This window comes from Lipotes vexillifer, unplaced genomic scaffold, assembly GCF_000442215.2.
Source record: "Lipotes vexillifer unplaced genomic scaffold, Lipotes_vexillifer_v1.1 scaffold769, whole genome shotgun sequence".
Lineage (NCBI taxonomy): Eukaryota > Metazoa > Chordata > Mammalia > Artiodactyla > Lipotidae > Lipotes > Lipotes vexillifer.
In genome coordinates, this window is record NW_006790073.1 from 583,630 (window position 1) to 603,679 (window position 20,050).

The 20,050-nt window shown below is 41.5% G+C and overlaps 1 protein-coding gene across 1 annotated transcript in view; it reads left to right on the forward strand.

Moving 5' to 3' along the window:
• The first annotated feature begins 2,066 nt into the window (after nucleotides 1-2,066).
• Nucleotides 2,067-20,050, forward strand: part of PLA2G12A (phospholipase A2 group XIIA) — a 21,603-nt gene continuing 3,619 nt past the window's right edge. Inside the window, exons 1-2 of the mRNA XM_007463229.1 lie at nucleotides 2,067-2,271; nucleotides 19,518-19,594. Of these exons, the coding sequence (XP_007463291.1) occupies nucleotides 2,067-2,271; nucleotides 19,518-19,594 (282 nt within the window). The remainder of the gene's footprint in view (nucleotides 2,272-19,517; nucleotides 19,595-20,050) is intronic.

Consider the following 20,050-nt stretch of genomic DNA (forward strand, 5'->3'; position numbering starts at 1 on the left):
GGGTAAAGAAATTAGATGAGATCACCAAGGAGTAAATGTATACAGAAAAGGTAAAAAGGAGAGATTTGGGGCATCTATAACAGGGCTGGAACCAGGTAACATTACTATACAATATTCTGTCTTTTCTTTCTGAAGACTTATTCCCATACCAGTGAGTTTCTCTGAAAGAGCCGAGCCTGGTTTAAGTGTTCCCCTGGTGGAGCTAGGTGGGACCTCAGAGGTAATCTGGTACAACATCCAAACTTCAGAGATGAGAAACCCAAAGCTCCAGGAAGCTTAAAAAAAAAAGAAAAAAGAATTCTGTTTCTTTTTCCCAACTGTTGAAGTGTACTGTCCAAAAATTAAAGAAAAAAAAAAATCTTTGGCATCTGGTGATGGCAGAAAGAGACCTTGGGAATTCCCTGGCGGTCCAGTGTTGGGACTCGGCACTCTCACTGCCAGGGTTCCATCCCTGGTGGGGGAACTAAGATGCCGCAAGCCACCTTGATTTGACTGGATACTGTCACATGACTGCTCTGCGGGCACCTCAACTCCTTTACTGTAAAAAGGATAATACCTCTCAAGCACATTTCTCCTCTTCCCTCCACTGTAGTTCAAGTTGATCACAGCCCAAGGGTGCCTGGCTGAGCATCTGAGGGCAGACTTAAGGCAGGCCAGTCTCCACTAACCTAGCCTGGGGTTGAGCTCATCTGGCGACCACCTTTTTTGTTTCTAATTCGCCCAAAGGTTGTATTCCTGAAAAGTGGTGTTCTGAGTGTGAGAGATCAAGTCCATGAAGTGCGTGGCACAGACTAAGCTCTAAATAGAGAAATAATTCTCATGAGCTCTGCACTGCACATTTATTATAAATTCATGAAGCTTGTAAGAAACACAAAACGGCAAACTAGAATTTATTGGTAATTCTTATAGAAAGGACACATCTTTTCTCAACACTCGCAATACTGCCCTGGATCTTACTGTAAAATTCTTGGAAACTGCCAGGATACTAAGATAACTATTTATAGCTCTGGTAGAAATTACTGCAATTGTTATTTAAGGATTCTGCGCTGCACTGGGAAAAAATACAGGGAAATGTCACTGGAGCCATCAAGTTACAAAATATCTTGAGTAGGAAAACTGTGCTTTCCTTTTTTTTTTTTTTTAAACTGCGTTTAAGTATGGAGGACGGCTTCTTCCTTACCAGGGAAGAAAACTCATGGTTTTATTGTCAAACCATTTTCTTCTTCCAAAATTTCTAAACTAGCATCTAGCTCGTCTTTGTCAGCCGGGCACCACCACGGCCTTGGGTTAACATGTTCCAATCCCGATCCCCCAACCGCGGCCACCGCGGTTCGAGAGGACCGGGTACGGACCCGAGGAGGTGAGATGCGCGTTCGGCCCACGTATCCCGCAGAATCACGATTTCAAGCAGCGCTCTCTGCAGGGGATTACGGGTAGGGAGGGTGGGGGGTGGCTCATTTCTCTGACGTTGTCTACACCCTGAAAATCTTGTCGCTCGGGGTGGCTGGGCTGCACCCCGATAGGTCAGATGAGGTCACAAGGGTTCGCCACCTGGCTGCACCCTACACCTACCCCGGGAGCTTTCAAAAAATACCGATGTCCACTGACACCGGAACGAACTAATCTGCCTGTCTGGGGTACGGGGCCCGGCATGGGTATTTAGTTAGTATAACGAACCCCTAAGGTAGTACTAACGAGGGCCAGGCGAGCCGGCCTCGAGGGCGCGCCGCGACCACCACGTGGGTGGGGAGGACGCAGCGGCCGCTCTGGCCCGCCCCCGCCGCGCCTCTGAGGCACCACGCTTGGCGCAGGCGCACAGGAGCCGCGGCCCGCCCAGGTGGGCGCGTGTGCCGCTCCCCGATCTCCGCCGAGGCGCTGTCTCCCAGCGTGAGCTCGTTGCAAGGCGGTGAGGGCCCGCCTCCCAGCAGGGCAGGAGGCGTGGGCATGGAGCTGGCCGCCGTCGCCAAGACCCGGGCCCGCGCCGCTGCCTAGGGCGACCCGAGGGACGCTGCCTGGGGCGCGGCTCCGGGCACCCGTGCGGCCTATCACGGCCCGGCGCTGCGCGGATGGCCCTGCTCCTGCGGCCCGTGCTCGCCGTCCTTTTCCTCCTGACCGCCGCTTTCAGGTGCCAGGAGCAGGCGCAGACCACCGACTGGAGAGCCTCCCTGAAGACCATCCGGAACGGCGTTCACAAGATAGACACGTACCTGAACGCCGCCTTGGACCTCCTGGGAGGCGAGGACGGGCTCTGCCAGTATAAGTGCAGTGACGGTGAGGGGAACCCCAGGCCCTAAGAGGCCTGTGCTTTCAGGGCTTTTGGGGGGGACCGAAGTCGTGGAGGTATGAGATGCCGGCCAGACCTTGACGGTGTCCTCTGGCCCTGGGAAAACTTAACCATCGCTAGATTCTTGCCATTCTTGTGATTGAGAAACCTGCTCACGCCACTAGTTAGAAATAGTTCACGCCACTATTGTTAGAAAGTGAGAGATCGCCTGAGAGCGTACTCTCCGTTCTGTTTTCGTCGCGTCTGATTTACTTTTGTTGTTATTGTTGAAATTGCATGAAAGTTGCCTAAGAACTTAGTGACATAGCGTCATGGGGATGGAGTGAAACAGACTGATTTTATTTAGCGCCTTTAAATTAGTCAGCTGAACACGCAAAACATACCAGGAATTTTAAAGTCATGCTTTTTTAACTTTCTCAAGAACTGGTTTAAATTTTTTTTTTTTCTGCAAAGCTACAGCCAGTAAATTGCGACCTTTGTACAGACTTTTGGTGTACTTTACTGTTGAGAAAGAGTTCTGATTCACTCATCTAGGAAATGATTCAAGCAGTACTTGACAGGAATTTTCTTTCCTTAGATAACAGTGACGCTGCCTCCTCATTGTTGGTTGCTATTAATATTATTCTTTTGATTTACTTTTTCATATTTTTCAACTTTAATTCTGTTTGAATCTGAGAACTTGTTTGATGGCATTGTTGGTGATAATAACAGTATTTCAGGCAGAGATCTTTCTTTTGAAGCACTTGACTTTTTTGAATGCTTAGATGTTGTAATAGTTCAGACAAAGTACTTGGGCTTCTTTTTTGAATTTCAAAATGCTAAGAAAGTAATTGGGAGATCATGTTTCCGATAAAAGTGGACAAGGTTTGGACCTAGTTAATTTAATGCTTGGCAGCTCAAAATACTAGGGAACTAAAGGACTTTAGAGGTAAAACTGGACAATACGTAGGTGAATTGAAAAGGGACCTCTGTCATGTGAAAACGTGATGCAACATGCGGTCATAATTTCTAGTTTTCTGGTAATGGAGGTAAAGAATGAACTATATCTTGTATGCTATGAACTGCTAAATTTCATTCCTTCTTAAATGTATGCCTAAGCGTTACCACCAGTGTTCAATCAGGAAGGATGTTTTTGTCCTTGTAGAGCTTGTTAGGAGGAATAAGTGAGTAATTTGAAGATTAAATGGTTGCCTTTCCTGAGGTAGATGTCATAGTTTTACTTAGTCATCCCCATTCATTAAACAAATAACTAAGTGCCTGCTATGTGTCAGGCATTGTACCAGTTGTAGATTTGACAGTGAACAAAACTGACAGAATTTCTGTCCATGGAGCTTACCTTCTAGTGGGGAGAGACAGTAAACTAAAGAATAAGTAAAACAAGCCAGATCTGCAGTGTGTGTAGATCTGAAGTGTGCCAGTGCTTCCAGAACAGTACAGCAGGGGAACCGTCAGTGGCGGTGTTGGGAGGTGTTAGTTTACTCTTTTAAATATGTTGGGGGAAGGCCTCACTGATGAGATAATATTTGAGAAGAAATCTGAAATGGGAAAAAGTTGGCACTGTGATGATCTAGGAAAAGAACAATCCAGGCAGAGGGAACAGTAAGTGTAAAGGACCAGATCTGAAATGCCAGTCAAGGATGACCCTGACGGTTTTGGCCTGAGCTAGAGGAAGGATGTAGTTGCCATTTACTGAGATAGGAAAGACTTGGAAGGATCAGTCTTCATAAATTTATTATGAGTCAAGCATTCTAGAGTTTATTTATTTAGTTTAGTTTATGACGTTTAAAATATCTCTGAAGTTAAATGGATACTATTCTTATTAAAATATTATTTTAATCTTTCCTTTTTCTTAATCCTCTTCTCTTCCACAAGCCTCACAAAATTTACCATTTGGGGTTTAGAGCAAGGTCTCCAGCATAAAAAACACAAATGAACTCGAGAATTTAGGAAACGGTATGCTTCAGTGAAAATCTTTTAGTACTTAGTAAGTACTGTCTGCTCATAGGACTGTGGTTCCAAGTCACCGTGTTGATAATTCCAACATAATGAAGATTGATCTTTAATTGCTGTTACTTGAGAAGTCTCCCTGGAACAGTATCTCAACCTTTCCTATATTTTGGAATGTTAGTGACCAAATCAGAACCAAACTGAAACAGACAAATCTCAGAATTAAAGGAGCATGGTGATTAAGGGGTGTTTAATAGTCGCAGTAAAGAGGTCAAGGGAGCCTTAAAAAAAAGACTTAACGGAGGGAGAGGTGTCGGATTAAAGGGCACAGATTTGTTGCATTAATTTATCTTTGCTCTAGTGAAGGACCAGCATTATGGAGACTCGCTCCTTCTGGCCATCCTCCCTAGGGTGGGAACAAGGCTTTATGGAGAGTGAAATAAAGTTATGTAGGGGAGCAAATTTAATGATTACTGTTTTTTTTCTTTTAACTTTTTTCTCGCTGACAGCAGAAAAGATTGAGGAAGAAAAATTTCCAATTTCCTTGAAAAATAGAAAACAAAATTGGCTTGTAAAATGTTTCTAGAATTATGAATAAGTATTCAATTCATTCAGTAATTGATATCTTAACAGGATCCCTTTGGCTGTTGTGATCAGAATAAAAAGGGTCGAGAGAGTTGGGGGAGCAAGAATGGAGGCGGAGTGACAGGTGCAAAAATTCAGACCAAACATGGTGGTAGTTTTGTTCAGGGTGGTAGCAATAAAGCTGGTGAGAAGTGGTTGGATTTGGGGTATATTTTGAAGGAAGAGCCTAAAGCATTTGCTAATGGCTTAGAAGGAGGGTGTGAGTAAACTAAAAAAGGATTCCAAAGTTTTCAGCCGGAATATTGTAAGGATGGAGTTGCCATTGACTGAAAGCAGGGGTGGGGTGGGGGTGGTGAACATGGGAAAACTAGTTTTTGGTTCATTAGGAAAAATAACAGCATATTTGTATGCTGTTGAGAATGATTCAGCAGAGAGTAAAAACACTAATGAGGGAGAGAGGAAGGAGAATTATTGGAGTCATGTCCTTAGGTGAGAGGAGTGAGTTCTAGTACATAAATAGATTGGCCAAGAGCAGAGAGGATATGGGCACAGATGCCAGTTAGGTGGGTAGTGTTCAAGTTATCCTCTCATTGCCTTGGTTTTCTCAGTGAAGTAGGAATCGAGGTCATCAGCTGAGTGAGAAGGTGGGAATAGAAGTGTTAGAGATTGAGGAAAATAGGAAAGTGAATGTACTAGAAAAGTAAAGTAGCATAAGGGCCTTTGGAGATTAATAATCAGGAATTTAAAGTTCCAGGTGTTTGGGAAAGCAGGTTGGAATTCTGTACGGCTTCATACAAAACACAGTGATAAGGTCTTTCTGTGACCCAACAGGCTTCCCCTCATGCTTCTCATCCATTTCAATGTCTTTCAGGTGAAGGAAATTGGTCTATTGAAGGTATATACACCAAATTAAGAAAAATATGTAGAAAAGAACTGTCATTGTCTCAGTCCAGGAGAATCTTTAGATTTCAACTGCCCATACAGATGATAAAATGTAAAGCATCAAGATAAGAGCAGTCGCTTAGTCAAAAAGTGAAATCAATGAACAGTATTTCCATGTAGTTGTACGTAGTGGATTTGGTTTTTGTTTTGTTCTGTTTTGTTTGGCAGCGCCCTGTGGCATGTAGGATCTTAGCTCCTGACCAGGATCAAACCTGCGCCCCCTGCAGTGGAGGGGCAGAGTCTTAACCACTGGACCGCCAGGGAAGTCCCTGGTTTGTTTTTTAAACTCTTATTCCTATCTCATTTTTTTTTCTTAGCTTTCTGTACAGAAAAGCTAAGAGATTTTGTAATTTCTGCTTACAAATTCTAGGGGACGGTGACCCCAACACATCATGGATTTTTGGTTTGACTCTGATGTTGTTTCTTCTACTGTTGAGTTTTTGCTTGCTTTGTGTATTAGTCTGCCTAGGTTGCTATTATAAAATACCACAGACTGGGTGATGTAAACAACAGGAGTTTATTTCTTACAGTTCTGAAGGCTAGAAAGTCCAAGATCAAGGTTTAGCCAACACTTTTCTGTGGTGAGAGCTCTCTTCCTGGCTTGCAGACAGCTGCCTTCTTGCACGGTAGGGGCAGCGGGTGAAGGGAAAGTAAGTTCTCTGGTGGGACTTCTTATAAGCGTACTAATCCCATCATGAGGGCCCTACCCTCGTGACCTCGTCTAACCGTAATTATCCCCCAAAGGCCCTATCACCAAATACATTGAGAGTTAGGGCTTCAGCATATGATTTTGGCGGGGACGCAGTTCGGTTCATAGCACTTAGTAAAAACTGACACCAGTAGAAATGCTAAATATTTTTAATGATCAGTGGCTTAGAACACCTTTTATAACAACACTTAAAATGATATGAATACAGTTGTAATCACGGTATCCATATCAACTGAACCATTTTTTCTTTTTTTAACTCTTTTATTTATTTTTTAATTTTTATTTTACATTGGAGTATAGTTGATTTACAATGTTGTGTTAGTTTTAGGTGTACAGCAAAGTGATTTCGTTATGCATATACATACATCTGTTCTTAGATTCTTTCCCCATAAAAATTATTACAGAGTATTGAGTGGAGTTCCCTGTGCTATACAGTAGGTCCTTGTTGTTTATCTGTTTTATATATAGTAGTGTGTATGTGTTAATCCCAACCTCCTAATTTATCCCTCCCCCACCTTTCCCCTTTGGTAACTATAAGTTTGTTTTCTAAGTCTGTGAATCTGTTTCTGTTTTGTAAGTAAATTCATTTGTATCATTTTGTCTGACTTTTGTCACTTAGTATGATAATCTCTAGGTCCATCCATATTGCTGCAAATGGCATTATTTCATTCTTTTTTATGGCGGAGTAATATTCCATTGTACATATGTACCACATCTTCTTTATCCACTCACCTGTCGTTGGACCTTTAGGTTGCTTCCATGTCTTGGCTATTGTAAGTAGTGCTGCAGTGAACATTGGAGTGCATGTATCTTTTCAAAGTATGATTTTCTCCGGATATGTGCCCAGAAGTGGGATTGCTGGATCATATGGTAGATCTATTTTTAGGTTTTTTTTTGAGGAACCTCCATACTGTTCTCCATAGTGGCTGTACTGATTTACATTCCTACCAACAGTGTAGGAGGGTTCCCTTTTCTCCACATCCTCTCCAGCATTTATTGTTTGTAGACTTTTTGATGATGACCATTCTGACCGCTGGGAGGTGATACCTCACTGTAGTTTTGATTTGCATTTTGCTAATAATTAGTGATGTTGAACATCTTTTCATGTGCTTTTTGGAGAAATGTCTATTTAGATATTCTGCCCATTTTTTGATTGGGTTGTTTGTTATTTTTTTATTGAGCTGCATGAGCTGTTTGTATATTTTGGAGATTAATCTCTTGTTGGTCACATCATTTGCAAATATTTTCTCCCATTCTGGGGCTTGTCTTTTCATTTTGTGTATGGTTTCCTTTGCTGTGCAAAAGCTTTTGAGTTTAATTAGGTCCCATTTGTTTATCTTTGTTTTTATTTTCATCATTTTGGGAGGTGGATCCAAAAAGATATTGCTGCAATTTATGTCAAAGAGTGTTCTGCCTATGTTTTCCTCTAAGAGTTTTATAGTATCCAGTCTTACATATAGGTCTTTAATCCATTTTGAGTTTATTTTTGTGTATGGTGTTAGAGAATGTTCTAATTTCATTCTTTTACATGTAGCTGTCCAGTTTTCCCAACACCACTTATTGAAGAAACTGTCTTTGCTCCACTGTATACCCTTGCCTCCTTTGTCATAGATTAATTGACCAAAAGGGCATAGGTTTATTTCTGGGCTTTCTGTCCTGTTACACTGATCTGTAAGTCTTTGTGTCAGTACCATAGCGTTTTGAATACTGTAGCTTTAGAGTATAGTCTGAACTCAGGAAGCCTGAATCCTCCAGCTCCGTTTTTCTTTCTCAGTATTGCTTTGGCTGTTGAGAGTCATTTGTGTTTCAATACAAATTTTAGAATTATTTGTTCAAGTTCCATGAAAAATGCCATTGGTAATTTGATAGGGATTGCATTGAATCTGTAGATTACGTTGGGTAGTATAGTCATTTTGACAATATTGATTCTTCCAGTCAAGAACAGGGTATGTTTTTCCATCTGTTTGTGTCATCTTCAATTTCTTTCATCAGCATCTTATAGTTTTCAGAGAATAGATCTTTTGCTTCCTTAGGTAGGTTTATTCCTAGGTAATCTTTTTGTTGCAGTGGTAAATGGGATTGTTTCCTTCATTTCTTTTCCTGATCTTTTGTTAGTGTATAGAAATGCAACAGATTTCCGTGTATTAATTTTGTATCTTGCAATTTTACCAAATTCATTGATGAGCTCTAGTAGTTTTCTGGTGTCATCTTTAGGATTTTCTGTGATGTATAGTATTATGTCATCTGCAAACAGTGACAGTTTAACTTCTTCTTTTCCAGTTTGTATTCCTTTTATTTCTTTTTCTTCTCTATTGCCATGGCTAGGACTTCCAAAACTATGTTGAATGAAAGTAGTGAGAGTGGACATCCTTCTCTTGTTCCTGATTATAGAGGAAATACTTTCAGCTTTTCACCATTGAGTATGATGTCAGCTGTGGGTTTGTCATATATGGCCTTTATTATGTTGAGGTATGTTCCCTCTATACCCACTTTCTGGAGAGCTTTTATCACAAATGGGTGTTGGATTTTGTCAAAAGCTTTTTCTGCATCTGTTGAGATGATCACATGGTGTTTATTCTTCAGTTTGTTAATGGTGGTGTATCACACTGATTGATTTGCAGAATTAAAAAAATCATTGCATCCCTGGGATAAATCCCACTTGATTATGGTGTATGAGCCTTCGAATGTATTGTTGGATTTGGTTTGCTAGTATTTTGTTGAGGATTTTTACGTCTACGTTCATCAGTGATACTGGCCTGCAATTTTCTTTTTTCGTGGTATCCTTGTCTGGTTTTGGTATCAAGGTGATGGTGGCCTCATAGAATGAGTTTAGAAGTGTTCCTTCCTCTGCAATTTTGGAAATAGTTGCAGGAGGATAGGTGTTAACTCTTCTCTAAATGTTTGATAGAATTTGCCTGTGAAGCCATCTGGTCCTGGACTTTTGTTTGTTGGGAGTTTTTTAATCACAGTTTCAATTTCAGTGCTTGTGATTGGTCTGTTCATATTTTCTATTTCTTCCTGGTTCAGTTTTGGGAGATTGTACCTTTCTAAGAATTTGTCCATTTTATTGCATATAGCTGCTTGTAGTAGTCTCTTATGATCCTTTGTATTTCTGTGGTGTCAGTTGTAACTTCTCCTTTTTCATTTCTCATTTTATTGATTTGAGTCCTCTCCCTTTTTTTCTTGATGAGTCTGGCTAAAGGTTTATCAATTTTGTTTATCTTCTCAAAGAACCAGCCTTTAGTTTCATTGATCTTTTCTATTGTTTTCTTCATCTCTGTTTCATTTATTTCTGCTCTGATCTTTATGATTTCTTTCCTTCTGCTAACTTTGGGTTGTTTGTTCTTCATTCTCTGGTTGCTTTAGCTGTAAGTTTAGGTGGTTTATTTGTGATTTTTCTTGTTTTCTGAGGTAAGATTGTATTGCTATAAACTTCTCTCTTAGAACTGCTTTTGCTGTGTCCCATAGGTTTTGGATCATATTTTTGTTTTCATTTGTCTGTAGGTATTTTTTTTTTTAGTGGTCATAGTCTCCTTTAGTATAGACCAATAGGTATAACTTCATATAATTATATGAATATAATTTCATAATGTCTGTAAGTAGTTTTTGATTTCCTCTTTGATTTTTTTCAGTGATCCATTGGTTGCTTAGTAGCATATTGCTTACCCTCCATGTTTGTGTTTTTTACAGTTTTTTTTCTTGTAGTTGATTTCTAATCTCATAGTTTGTCAGAGAAGATGCTTGATACGATTTCAGTTTTCTTAAATTTACCAAGGCTTGCTTTAGGGCCCATCATGTGATCTATCCTGGAGAATGTTTCTTGTGCACTTGAAAGGAATGTGTGTTCTGCTTTTGGATGGAATGCTCTATAAATATCAATTAAGTCCATCTGGTCTAATGTATCATTGAAGGCCTGTGTTTCCTTATTGACTTTCTGCCTGGATGATCTGTCCATTGATGTAAGTGGGGTGTCAAAGTCCCCCACTATTACTGTGTTACTGTTGATTTCTTCTTTTATGGCTGTTAGCATTTCCCTTATATATTGGGGTGCTCCTATGTTGCATGCATATATATTTATAATTGTTATATCTTCTTCTTGGATTGCTCCCTTGATCATTATGTAGTGTCCTTCCTTGTCTCTTGTAACATTCTTTACTTTAAAGTCCATTTTATCTGATATGAGTATTGCTACTCCAGCTTTCTTTTGATTTCCATTTGCATGGAATACCTTTTTCCATCCCCTCACTTTCAGTGTGTGTGTGTCCCTAGATCTGAAGTGGGCCTCAAGACATGGGTCTTGTTTTTGTATTCATTCAGCCAGTCTGTGTCTTTTGACTGGAGCATTTAATCCCTCTACATTTAAGGTAATTATCGATATCTATGTTCTCACTGCCGTTTGTTAATTGTTTTGGATTTGTTTTTGTAGGTCTTTTTTCTTCCCTTCCTTTTTTGTTCTCCTGTCTTGTGACTTGATGACTATCTTTAATGTTGTGTTTGGATTCCTATTTTGTCTATGTTTGTCTATCTATTGTAGATTTTTGGTTTGTGGTGATCATGAGGTTTTGCTATAGCAGTCTATACATATACAAGATTGTTTTAAGTTGTTGGTCTCTTAATTTCAAATGCATTTCCTGTATCCTGCATTTGTACTCTCCTCACGATTGCTGTTTTTTTTGTTTTTTGTTTTTGCGGTACGCGGGCCTCTAACTGTTGTGGCCTCATCCGCTGCGGAGCACAGACTCTGGATGTGCAGGCTCAGCGGCCATGGCTCACGGGCCCAGCCGCTCCGTGGCATGTGGGATCTTCCCAGACCAGGGCACGAACCCGTGTCCCCTGCATCCGCAGGTGGACTCTCAACCACTGCGCCATCAGGGAAGCCCAGCTGGGTTTTTTTGTTTGTTTTTTTCTTTTAATTTATTTTTGGCTGTGTTGGGTCTTTGTTGCTGCGCACGGGCTTTATCTAGTTGCAGCGAGTGGTGGCCACTCTTCATTGTATTGCGTGGGCTTCTCATTGTGGTGGCTTCTCTTGTTGTGGAGCATGGGCTCTAGGCGTGCAGGCTTCAGTAGTTGTGGCACATGGGCTCAGTAGTTGTGGCTCGGGGGCTCTAGAGCACAGGCTCAGTAGCTGTGGCGCATGGGCTTAGTTGCTCTGCGCCATGTGGGATCTACCCGGACCAGAGCTTGAACCCATGTCCCCTGCATTGGCAGGTGGATTCTTAACGACTGTGCCACTGGGGAAGCCCCACGATTGCTGGTTTTGATATCGTATTTGTGTGCGGATGATTTCCTATCTTTACTGTGTGTTTGCCTTTACTGGTGAGCTTTCCCGCTCATAATTTTCTTGATTCTAGTTGTGGCTTTTTCTTTTCCACCTAGAGAAGTTTCTTTAGCATTTCTTGTAAAGCTGGTTTGGTGGTGCTGAATTCTCTTAGCTTTTGCTGGTCTGTAAAGCTTTTGATTTCTTCCGTGAATCTAAATGAGAGCCTTGCTGGGTAGAGTATTCTTGGTTGTAGGTTTTTCCCTTTCATCACTTTAAATATGTTGTGCCACTACCTTCTGGCCTCCAGAGTTTCTGCTGAAAAATCATCTGATAACCTTATGGGGATTCCTTTGTATGTTATTTGTTGCTTTTCCTTTGTTGCTCTTAATATTTTCTCTTTGTCTTTAATTTTTGTCAATTTGATTAATATGTGTCTTGGTGTGTTTCTTCTTGGATTTGTCCTGTATGAGACTCTCTGTGCTTCCTGGACTTGACTGACTATTTCCTTTCCCATGTTAGGGAACTTTTCAACTATAATCTCTTCGAATATTTTCTCATACCCTTTCTTTTTCTCTTCTTCTTCTAGGACCCCTATAATTCGAATGTTGGTGCCTTTAATGTTGTCCCAGAGGTCTCTGAGACTGTCGTCATTTCTTTTCGTTCTTTTTTCTTTATTCTGTTCCATGGCAGTGATTTCCACCATTCTGTCTTCCAGCTCACTTACCCGTTTTTCTGCTTCATTTGTTCTGCTATTGATTCCTTATAATGTATTTTTTTTAAATGGGACTTAAAATAAATCCAGTTTCTTTTTTTTTAAATTTATTTATTTTTGGCTGTGTTGGGTCTTCGTTGCTGCGCGCAGGCTTTCTCCAGTTGCAGTGAGCGGGGGCTACTCTTCGTTGTGGTGCGCGGGCTTCTCATTGCGGTGGCTTCTCTTGTTGCAGAACACCGGCTCTAGGCTCGCGGGCTCAGTAGTTGTGACTTGCAGGCTCTCAGAGCGCAGGCTCAGCAGTTGTGGCGCATGGGCTCAGTTGCTCCATGGCATGTGGGATCTTCCCGGACCAGGGCTCGAACCCATGTCCCCTGCATTGGCAGGCGGATTCTTAACCCCTGCGCCACCAGGGAAGCCCCCTAATGTATTTCTTAGTGCATTTATTGTATTGTTGAACTCTGTACTTTAATTCTTCTAGTTCTTTGTTAAACATTTCTTGTATATCCTCGATCTGTGCCTCCATTCTTTTTCTGAGATCTTGGATCATCTTTACTATCATTACTCTGAATTGTTTTTCGGATAGATTGCTTATCTCCACTTCACGTAGTTGTTTTTCAGGGGTTTTATCTTTTCCTTTGTTTGGAACATACTCCTCTGCCATCTCATTTTGTCTCACTCTCTGTGTTTGCGGTCCCACAGGCTGCAGGATTGTAGTTCCTCTTGCTTCTGTGGGTGAGGGTGGTCTAAGGCTTGTGTAGGCTTCCTGGTGGGAGGGACTGGTGCCACTGGTGGGTGGAGCTGGGTGTTGTCTCTCTGGTGGGCAGGGCCATGTCAAGCAGTGTGTTTAGACGTGGCTGTGAGCTCAAGAAGACTTTAAGTAGCCTGTCTGCTGATTGGTGGGGCTGTGTTCCTTCCTTGATGGTTGTTTGGCCTGAGGCTTCCCAGCACGGGGAAGGGTGGGGCCAGGTCTTGGCATCAAAATGGTGGTCTCCATGACAGCTCATGCCAACGAGTACTTCCAAATAACTCTGCCACCAGTGTCCTTGTCCCCACAGTGAGCCATAAGTGCCCCCCATCTCCCCAGGAGACCCTCCAAGATCAGCAGGTAGGTCTGGTCCTGTGAAGTGACTGCTTTTTCCCCTGGGTCCCGACGCACCCAGGGCCTTGTGTGTTCTCCAAGAGAGGCCTTCCTGTTTTCCCCCGTCCTGTTGATTTCCTGCAGTCAAGCCCCCCCTGACCTTCAAAGCACAATGCTCTGGGGGTTCCTCCTCCTGATGCCACATGCCCAGACTGGGGAGCCTGACCTGGGGCTCAGAACTCTCACTCATGTGGGAGAACCTCTGTGATATAATTATTTTCCAGTTTGTCGGTCACCCACCTGGCGGGTATGGGATTCGATTGTATGGCAAATGCACCCTCCTACCACCTTCTTGTGGTTTCTTTGTCTTTGGGACTAGAATATCATTTTTGGTAGGTTCCAGTCCTTTTCAATGGTTGTTCAGCAGTTAGTTGTGATTTTGGTGTTTTCATGAGAGGGGGTGAGCTCAGATCCTTCTGCTCTGCCATCTTGTCCTCACTCCTCTCAACCTACTCCATATCAACTTAATCTTAAATAAACAACCTTCTATGTAAGTTGTTCAGAAATAATTATTTCATAAAGATGAATTTAGAATTTAAAACACTGTAAAAAATTTCCGGAAACTAGTTCAGTTTTCTGGGGGTTTTTTGGGGGGGTTGTTTTGTTTTGTTTTTGTTTTGTTTTATGTTTTGCTGTGGATAAAGAATATTTTAATTTCAGCAAGGAATGTTTCTCATTTTTTCATCCGGTGATTTCCTGTGCACCCACTTTGTGCCAGGCATCTTCTAGGTGAGCAAGACAAAATTGCTGTCTCCATAGAAACCAATTATGTTAATTTGGTTAATAAATGTTAGAAAGAAAAATAAAACCAACCATGGGTGTATGGAATGGATATAAAAGTGAAGGGGCACTATTCCAAATAGAGTAAGTAAGAAAGGCGTCTCTGAGGAACTGATATTAGTAGGTTCCTTCAAAAGAAATACGTGCCCCTTTTTCCACTTACACTGGGGAGCCAGTTTTACCAGCACTTATTTCATGGTGTTATTGTCTAGTATTTCACATACAGTAGATCTAGGTTCTTTATTACTCCATTTTAACAGCTTCTCTCTTAGGACAGTTTTAAGCACTAGCGCTGAGATGACTGCTACTTCTATCCTTGCCTCCGTTTTCATTTTTGCCAGCTGATTTTCTCTGTACTCTTTTCCTCTTTATTCTCTTACAATAAGCATATTTTGTTTTGTTTCCTCTGACTTCATTTGCTTCTAATCATTCTCCCATTCAAAGGTAATTATCTTTTACAAAATGAGGTAATGTCTGTATATACTAATACATATGCACACAGGTATGTATCGCTATCATTGTACACATCAGAATGTTCAAAAATGTTTTATAGACTCAAAATCGAAGGAAAGTGCATGGGTTTATATAAAAAACAAAGGGAAGGGAAAATAGAAGTGCTACTGTTGTATAACATTGAGAGAAATAACTTTCTGGTTAAAAAAAAAGAAAAGCAGACACTTGAGAAGAAGAGATTAGACATCCACATGCCTTTAAAACTCTAGGCCTGTATCAGTTGTCTGAGGGTGGTAATCTTTGATCCTCATGGAAAAGAGATAAGTGCCAGAAATCTGGAGACTGGCAGGGGGAATGTATGGGGTATCCACAAAGTTGGAAACAGGATAAACAGTTTGTTGGTTAGATTTTCAAGTAATATGCCTGATATGTGTTGCTTCAGTCTCCAGACACCTTTTAAGGTGATATGCTTCTAAATTTAAAGCAAAAAGTCCAGTTGTTAACCTGAAAAAAATATGTATAGTAAATACACTATTTTTTCTGTTTCCAGACTTTTTGAACACTCTTTGGCATATTTACTGTGCTTTTTTCAGACTATAAATGTGACCACTGCTTAGTATTTCTTGCTACATGAGTTTCTGAACATTTTAGACGGTTGATTGTTAAAACCCTTGACAAGAGAGAACTTCAAGGAGCTAGAATGGCTTCCCCAAGGATATAATGCTGATCCAGCCTTCCTCCTTTTCAGTGAACAGGTTTCTAGCATGGTAGGGTAGATCAGATGCCTAGTCTCTCATGATACTCCCATGCAAAGTGCAGGCTGGATAGAACTTGATTTAGGTGAAATCACAACTGGCTAAGTGGTCTGCCCAAAGGGTTGGGTTAATGATGTCATGGCTTCTTGTAGAGAGGGCTCATCTCTAGCAGGGTGTTGCAGGTCTCTGTCCTGGTTAAATCAGTGTCTCAAGTTTGTGAATATCTGGGTATAACAAGTAACACTGGGTGAATACCTCTACATTTAAAATCTGCTTAACGGTCCTGAATGATGAACTAAACCTAACAAGATAAGAGTTTTATAATCTAGTGTTTTAGGCTCAAAAATTGAATGGCAGAAGTGCTGAGCCTCTAGCAGTAGATGTTAAAAAGTTCATTTTAGAAAAAAACTTTTTTTCTACTGTTATTGTGCTGTATTTTATTTTATTTTTTAAATTTTATTTATTTATTTAGTTTTTTGGCTGCGTTGGGTCTTCTTTGCTGTGCATGGGCTTTCTCTAGTTATGGCGAGCGGGGGCTGCTCTTCGCTGCGGTGCGCGGGCTTCTCATTGCGGCGGCTTCTTGTTGTGGAGCACGGGCTCTAGGTGCATGGGCTTCAGTAGCTGTGCCATGCGGGCTCAGTAGTTGTGGCTCACAGGCCCTAGAGCACAAGCTCAGTAGTTGTGGCTCACAGGCTCTAGAGCGCAGGCTCAGTAGTTGTGGCACACGGGCTTCGTTGCTCTGCGGCATGTGGGATCTTCCCGGACCAGGCCTCAAACCCGTGTCCCCTGCATTGGCAGGCAGATTCTTAGCCACTGTGCCACCAGGGAAGTCCTGTGCTGTATTTTAGCATGGAGACATAGCTGAAACATATGCTATCTTAGGTTATATTAGTACAAGTAGTTTATCCAGCTCAAAATAGGCCCATCATTCCTAATGGTGTTCAGTTTGGGGTGCCACATTCTGGATGTGACAGACTAGAAGTGATCAGTCCTTGGAGGCTGATGAATGCTCACCAAACTCAAAAGAGACTGAAGGGTAAACAGCAGTACCAGTTTATTTATGAGTATTATTACTGCCGTGAATATTAGGCTTCCAAGTCTTCTACTCATTCATTCATTCATTTATCAACAGATATTTATTGAGAACCTAACTATATGCCAGACATTGTTCTATGCGTTGGGGGTACAAAATAGACAAAAATTCCTGCCCTCAGAGGGTTTACATTTTAATATGGGGTGACAGATAATAAACAGAATAGGTTAGTGATATGTTAGAAAGTCATATATGCTGCAAATGGTATGGTCAGAAAAGGCCTTGAACATGAAGAAGTATGTAGATGTCAGGAGGACGAGTATCCACATAGAAAAATAGCAGCTTCAGTGGCACTAAGGCAAGAGCAGAGCTGGAGTGTCTGTGGCCCAGCAAAGAGGTCAGATGTGATGGAATGGAGTGAGGAAGGAAGGAAGAGGAGAGGAGAGAGAACAGTAAGGAGATGAGGTCAGAGATGCCATTATGTAGGACTTATAGGCACTGAAAGGACTTTTGGCCTGTTTTTTTTTTTTTTTTTTTTTTTCGGCTGTGCAGCACAGCATATAGGATCTTAGTTCCCCAACCAGGGTTCGAACCCGCGCACCCCTCAGTGGAAGTGCAGAGTCTTAACCACTGGACCACCAGGGAAGTCCCAGCTTTTATTCTGAATAAAATGAGAAGCCATTGGAGGGGTTTGGGCAGAGCAAAGACTTAATCTAACATATATTTTAATAGGATCACTCAGGTTCAGTGTTGAGATTGGACCATAGCTGGAGGTGGTATTGGGTGGGGAAACCAAAGAGACTAGTTAGGTTATGGCAGTAATCCGTGGTGACTTGGAGCAGGATGGTAGCAGTGGAGGTAGTGAGAAGTGGTTAGATTCTGAATATTTTGAAGGTAGAGTCAACAGGATATGCTGTTGAATTGGATGTGGGATATAAGAAAATGAGAGAGTTAAAGATGGCCGAGATTTTTTCCCCTGAGCACCTGGAAGGATGCATATCTATTACCTGAGAAGAGGGAACTGTGGATGGAGCAGGTTTGGGGGTGAATGGCAGGAGGTACACCTTAAGTTTGAGGTGCCCATTAGATATCTAAGTATTGATAGTTAGAATATCCTCTCTGTAGGCCCTTTAAAGTGGAATGCCAAATCATAAAGAGTTTTCTTAAGAGTGAAGGACTAAAAGCAGGAGTTGAAGGATCACAGTGACTCATCTGTGATAGCCTGAGGCATCTACCTTCATCTTCCAAGGGCCCAGGAACAGCCCTCCTCTTGGACAGTGCTAGAGAAACTTCTGTCATTGGCCTCCTCTTTTCTAGATCCATCATAACGATTCCTTTTTGTACACATTGTTCTTCAGACTGGATGGAACTTTATATCTCCATGAAGTTATGCTCTCTCTCTCTCTCTTTTTTTTTTTTGCGGTATGTGGGCCTCTCACTGTTGTGGCGTCTCCCGATGCGGAGCGCAGGCTCCGGATGCGCAGGCTCAGCGGCCATGGGTCACGGGCCCAGCCGCTCCGCGGCATGTGGGATCATCCCGGACCGGGGCACGAACCCGTGTCCCCTGCATCGGCAGGCGGACTCTCAACCACTACGCCACCAGGGAAGCCCTGAAGTTATGCTCTCTTTAGGCTCTACTTGGTCACCTCAGTTGAGCCTGTGAATCTTAGCAGCTCACTTAAACCATTTTTAGTTCATTACTTCGAGTGGATTACTTATTTTGATGGCTGATTACTGGAAGGGTTGCTTTTTTTCTTCCTCACTTTACTTTTGGAGGGCAAACTTCAAGTCTCCTAGTAATAAATGTTAATTGAATGAAAGTTGGTGGAATACTTTGTGTCTCTCCTAAGTATCCAGATGTGGGGTGGTATTTATAATAACTGGGGATATTTTATTTGTGGAAGGTAAATGGTAGCCCCAGGTGTTTGAAAGGATTATCATGTAAAATAGGGAATCCGGTGGCTTTGTGTTCCCCAGAGGGCAGAGGATTGCTTACAGGTAGAATTTACACGAAAAAGAGAAGAAAGAACTCAACTGTTAATGCCAGTCCACAAAGGAGTAGGCTGTTTCTTGACACTATAGGATTGTGGGAAACATTCAAAGACTCTTTGGTATATTGAAGTGATTTCTGTATTACATGAGAAGAGAGATTTCTGAAATATCTTCCAACATTTAAGATTGCTTTGATAATGTCATCTTTCTCCTTGTTACTGAACTATTGGTGCTATTAAGGAGAGTATAACTGGAATAGTAGTTTCCCAAGCTATCTTTGCTTCTTGCCTTTTTCCTTAGATGACAGAGGAGTATATTTGTGAAATGGTTGGTTGGAGTCTGGGCTAGAATGATTCTGTAATGTCTTATAATGATATTAAAGTAATTAAATGATCAGGTGACCTTGTCTTCCTTAGCTTTAGGCTCTAGTTAATAGTTATTGAGGTTTGTGTACAATGGAGCATTGGCTGAGGATGGGAAGATACAGTTCTTGCCTGTAGGTTTTAACCTAAAAATATAAGCATTAGAATGTACAAGAAAATAGGGTGGATTTTATGTTTCATATATATGGACCCAGTCTGGCATGTAACCTCTGAAATTGACATAAGTCCAGAATAAGGATTTACATGTTTGTATGGTGTAGGCTTGCAAATATAATTACATTTTATGAACCACCATAATATTTTATGAACTGCCATCTATGCATACATGTACACATTTGTACATATTTTGCTTCAGGAAAAGTAAAAATAATTCGGTAGACAAATTAGCATTTTTAATGCTCATCCGAATAAACACATACTCACTTATGTTAGCATCCAAATAGTAAATATTTCCAGGGCTAGTCTAGCACATTGTAGACCTTTTTGTGTATGTATTCTCTAACATATTTGAAAATTAATTATGATAACCATTTATATTTTATAGGATCTAAGCCTTTTCCACGTTATGGATATAAACCCTCCCCGCCGAATGGATGTGGCTCCCCACTGTTTGGTGTTCATGTAAATATTATTTTTTATTTGATAAGTTTTTATGATTGGTAGGCTATGTAATACTCTTGATAAACCATCAGTATGTTTTCAGGCTCAGAAGTAATTTTGTTTTTTGTAATAGTGATCAGGTTTGTTATATTCTTTTATAGCTAAAACACATTTAATAAGTCCTAATGAAACTAAATGGAGTAAAAGTCATGTTTTATTTTTTTAATCTTGTAGATGTTAATACCATTTAAATGATATTTCCTCATGACACAAATATGATTGAAGGGCTTCCCTGGTGGTGCAGTGGTTGAGAATCCACCTGCCGATGCAGGGGACACGGGTTCGTGCCCCAGTCCGGGAAGATCCCACATGCCGCGGAGCGGCTGGGCCCGTGAGCCATGGCCGCTGAGCCTGTGCGTGCGGAGCCTGTGTTCTGCAATGGGAGAGGCCACAACAGTGAGAGGCCCACGTACAGCA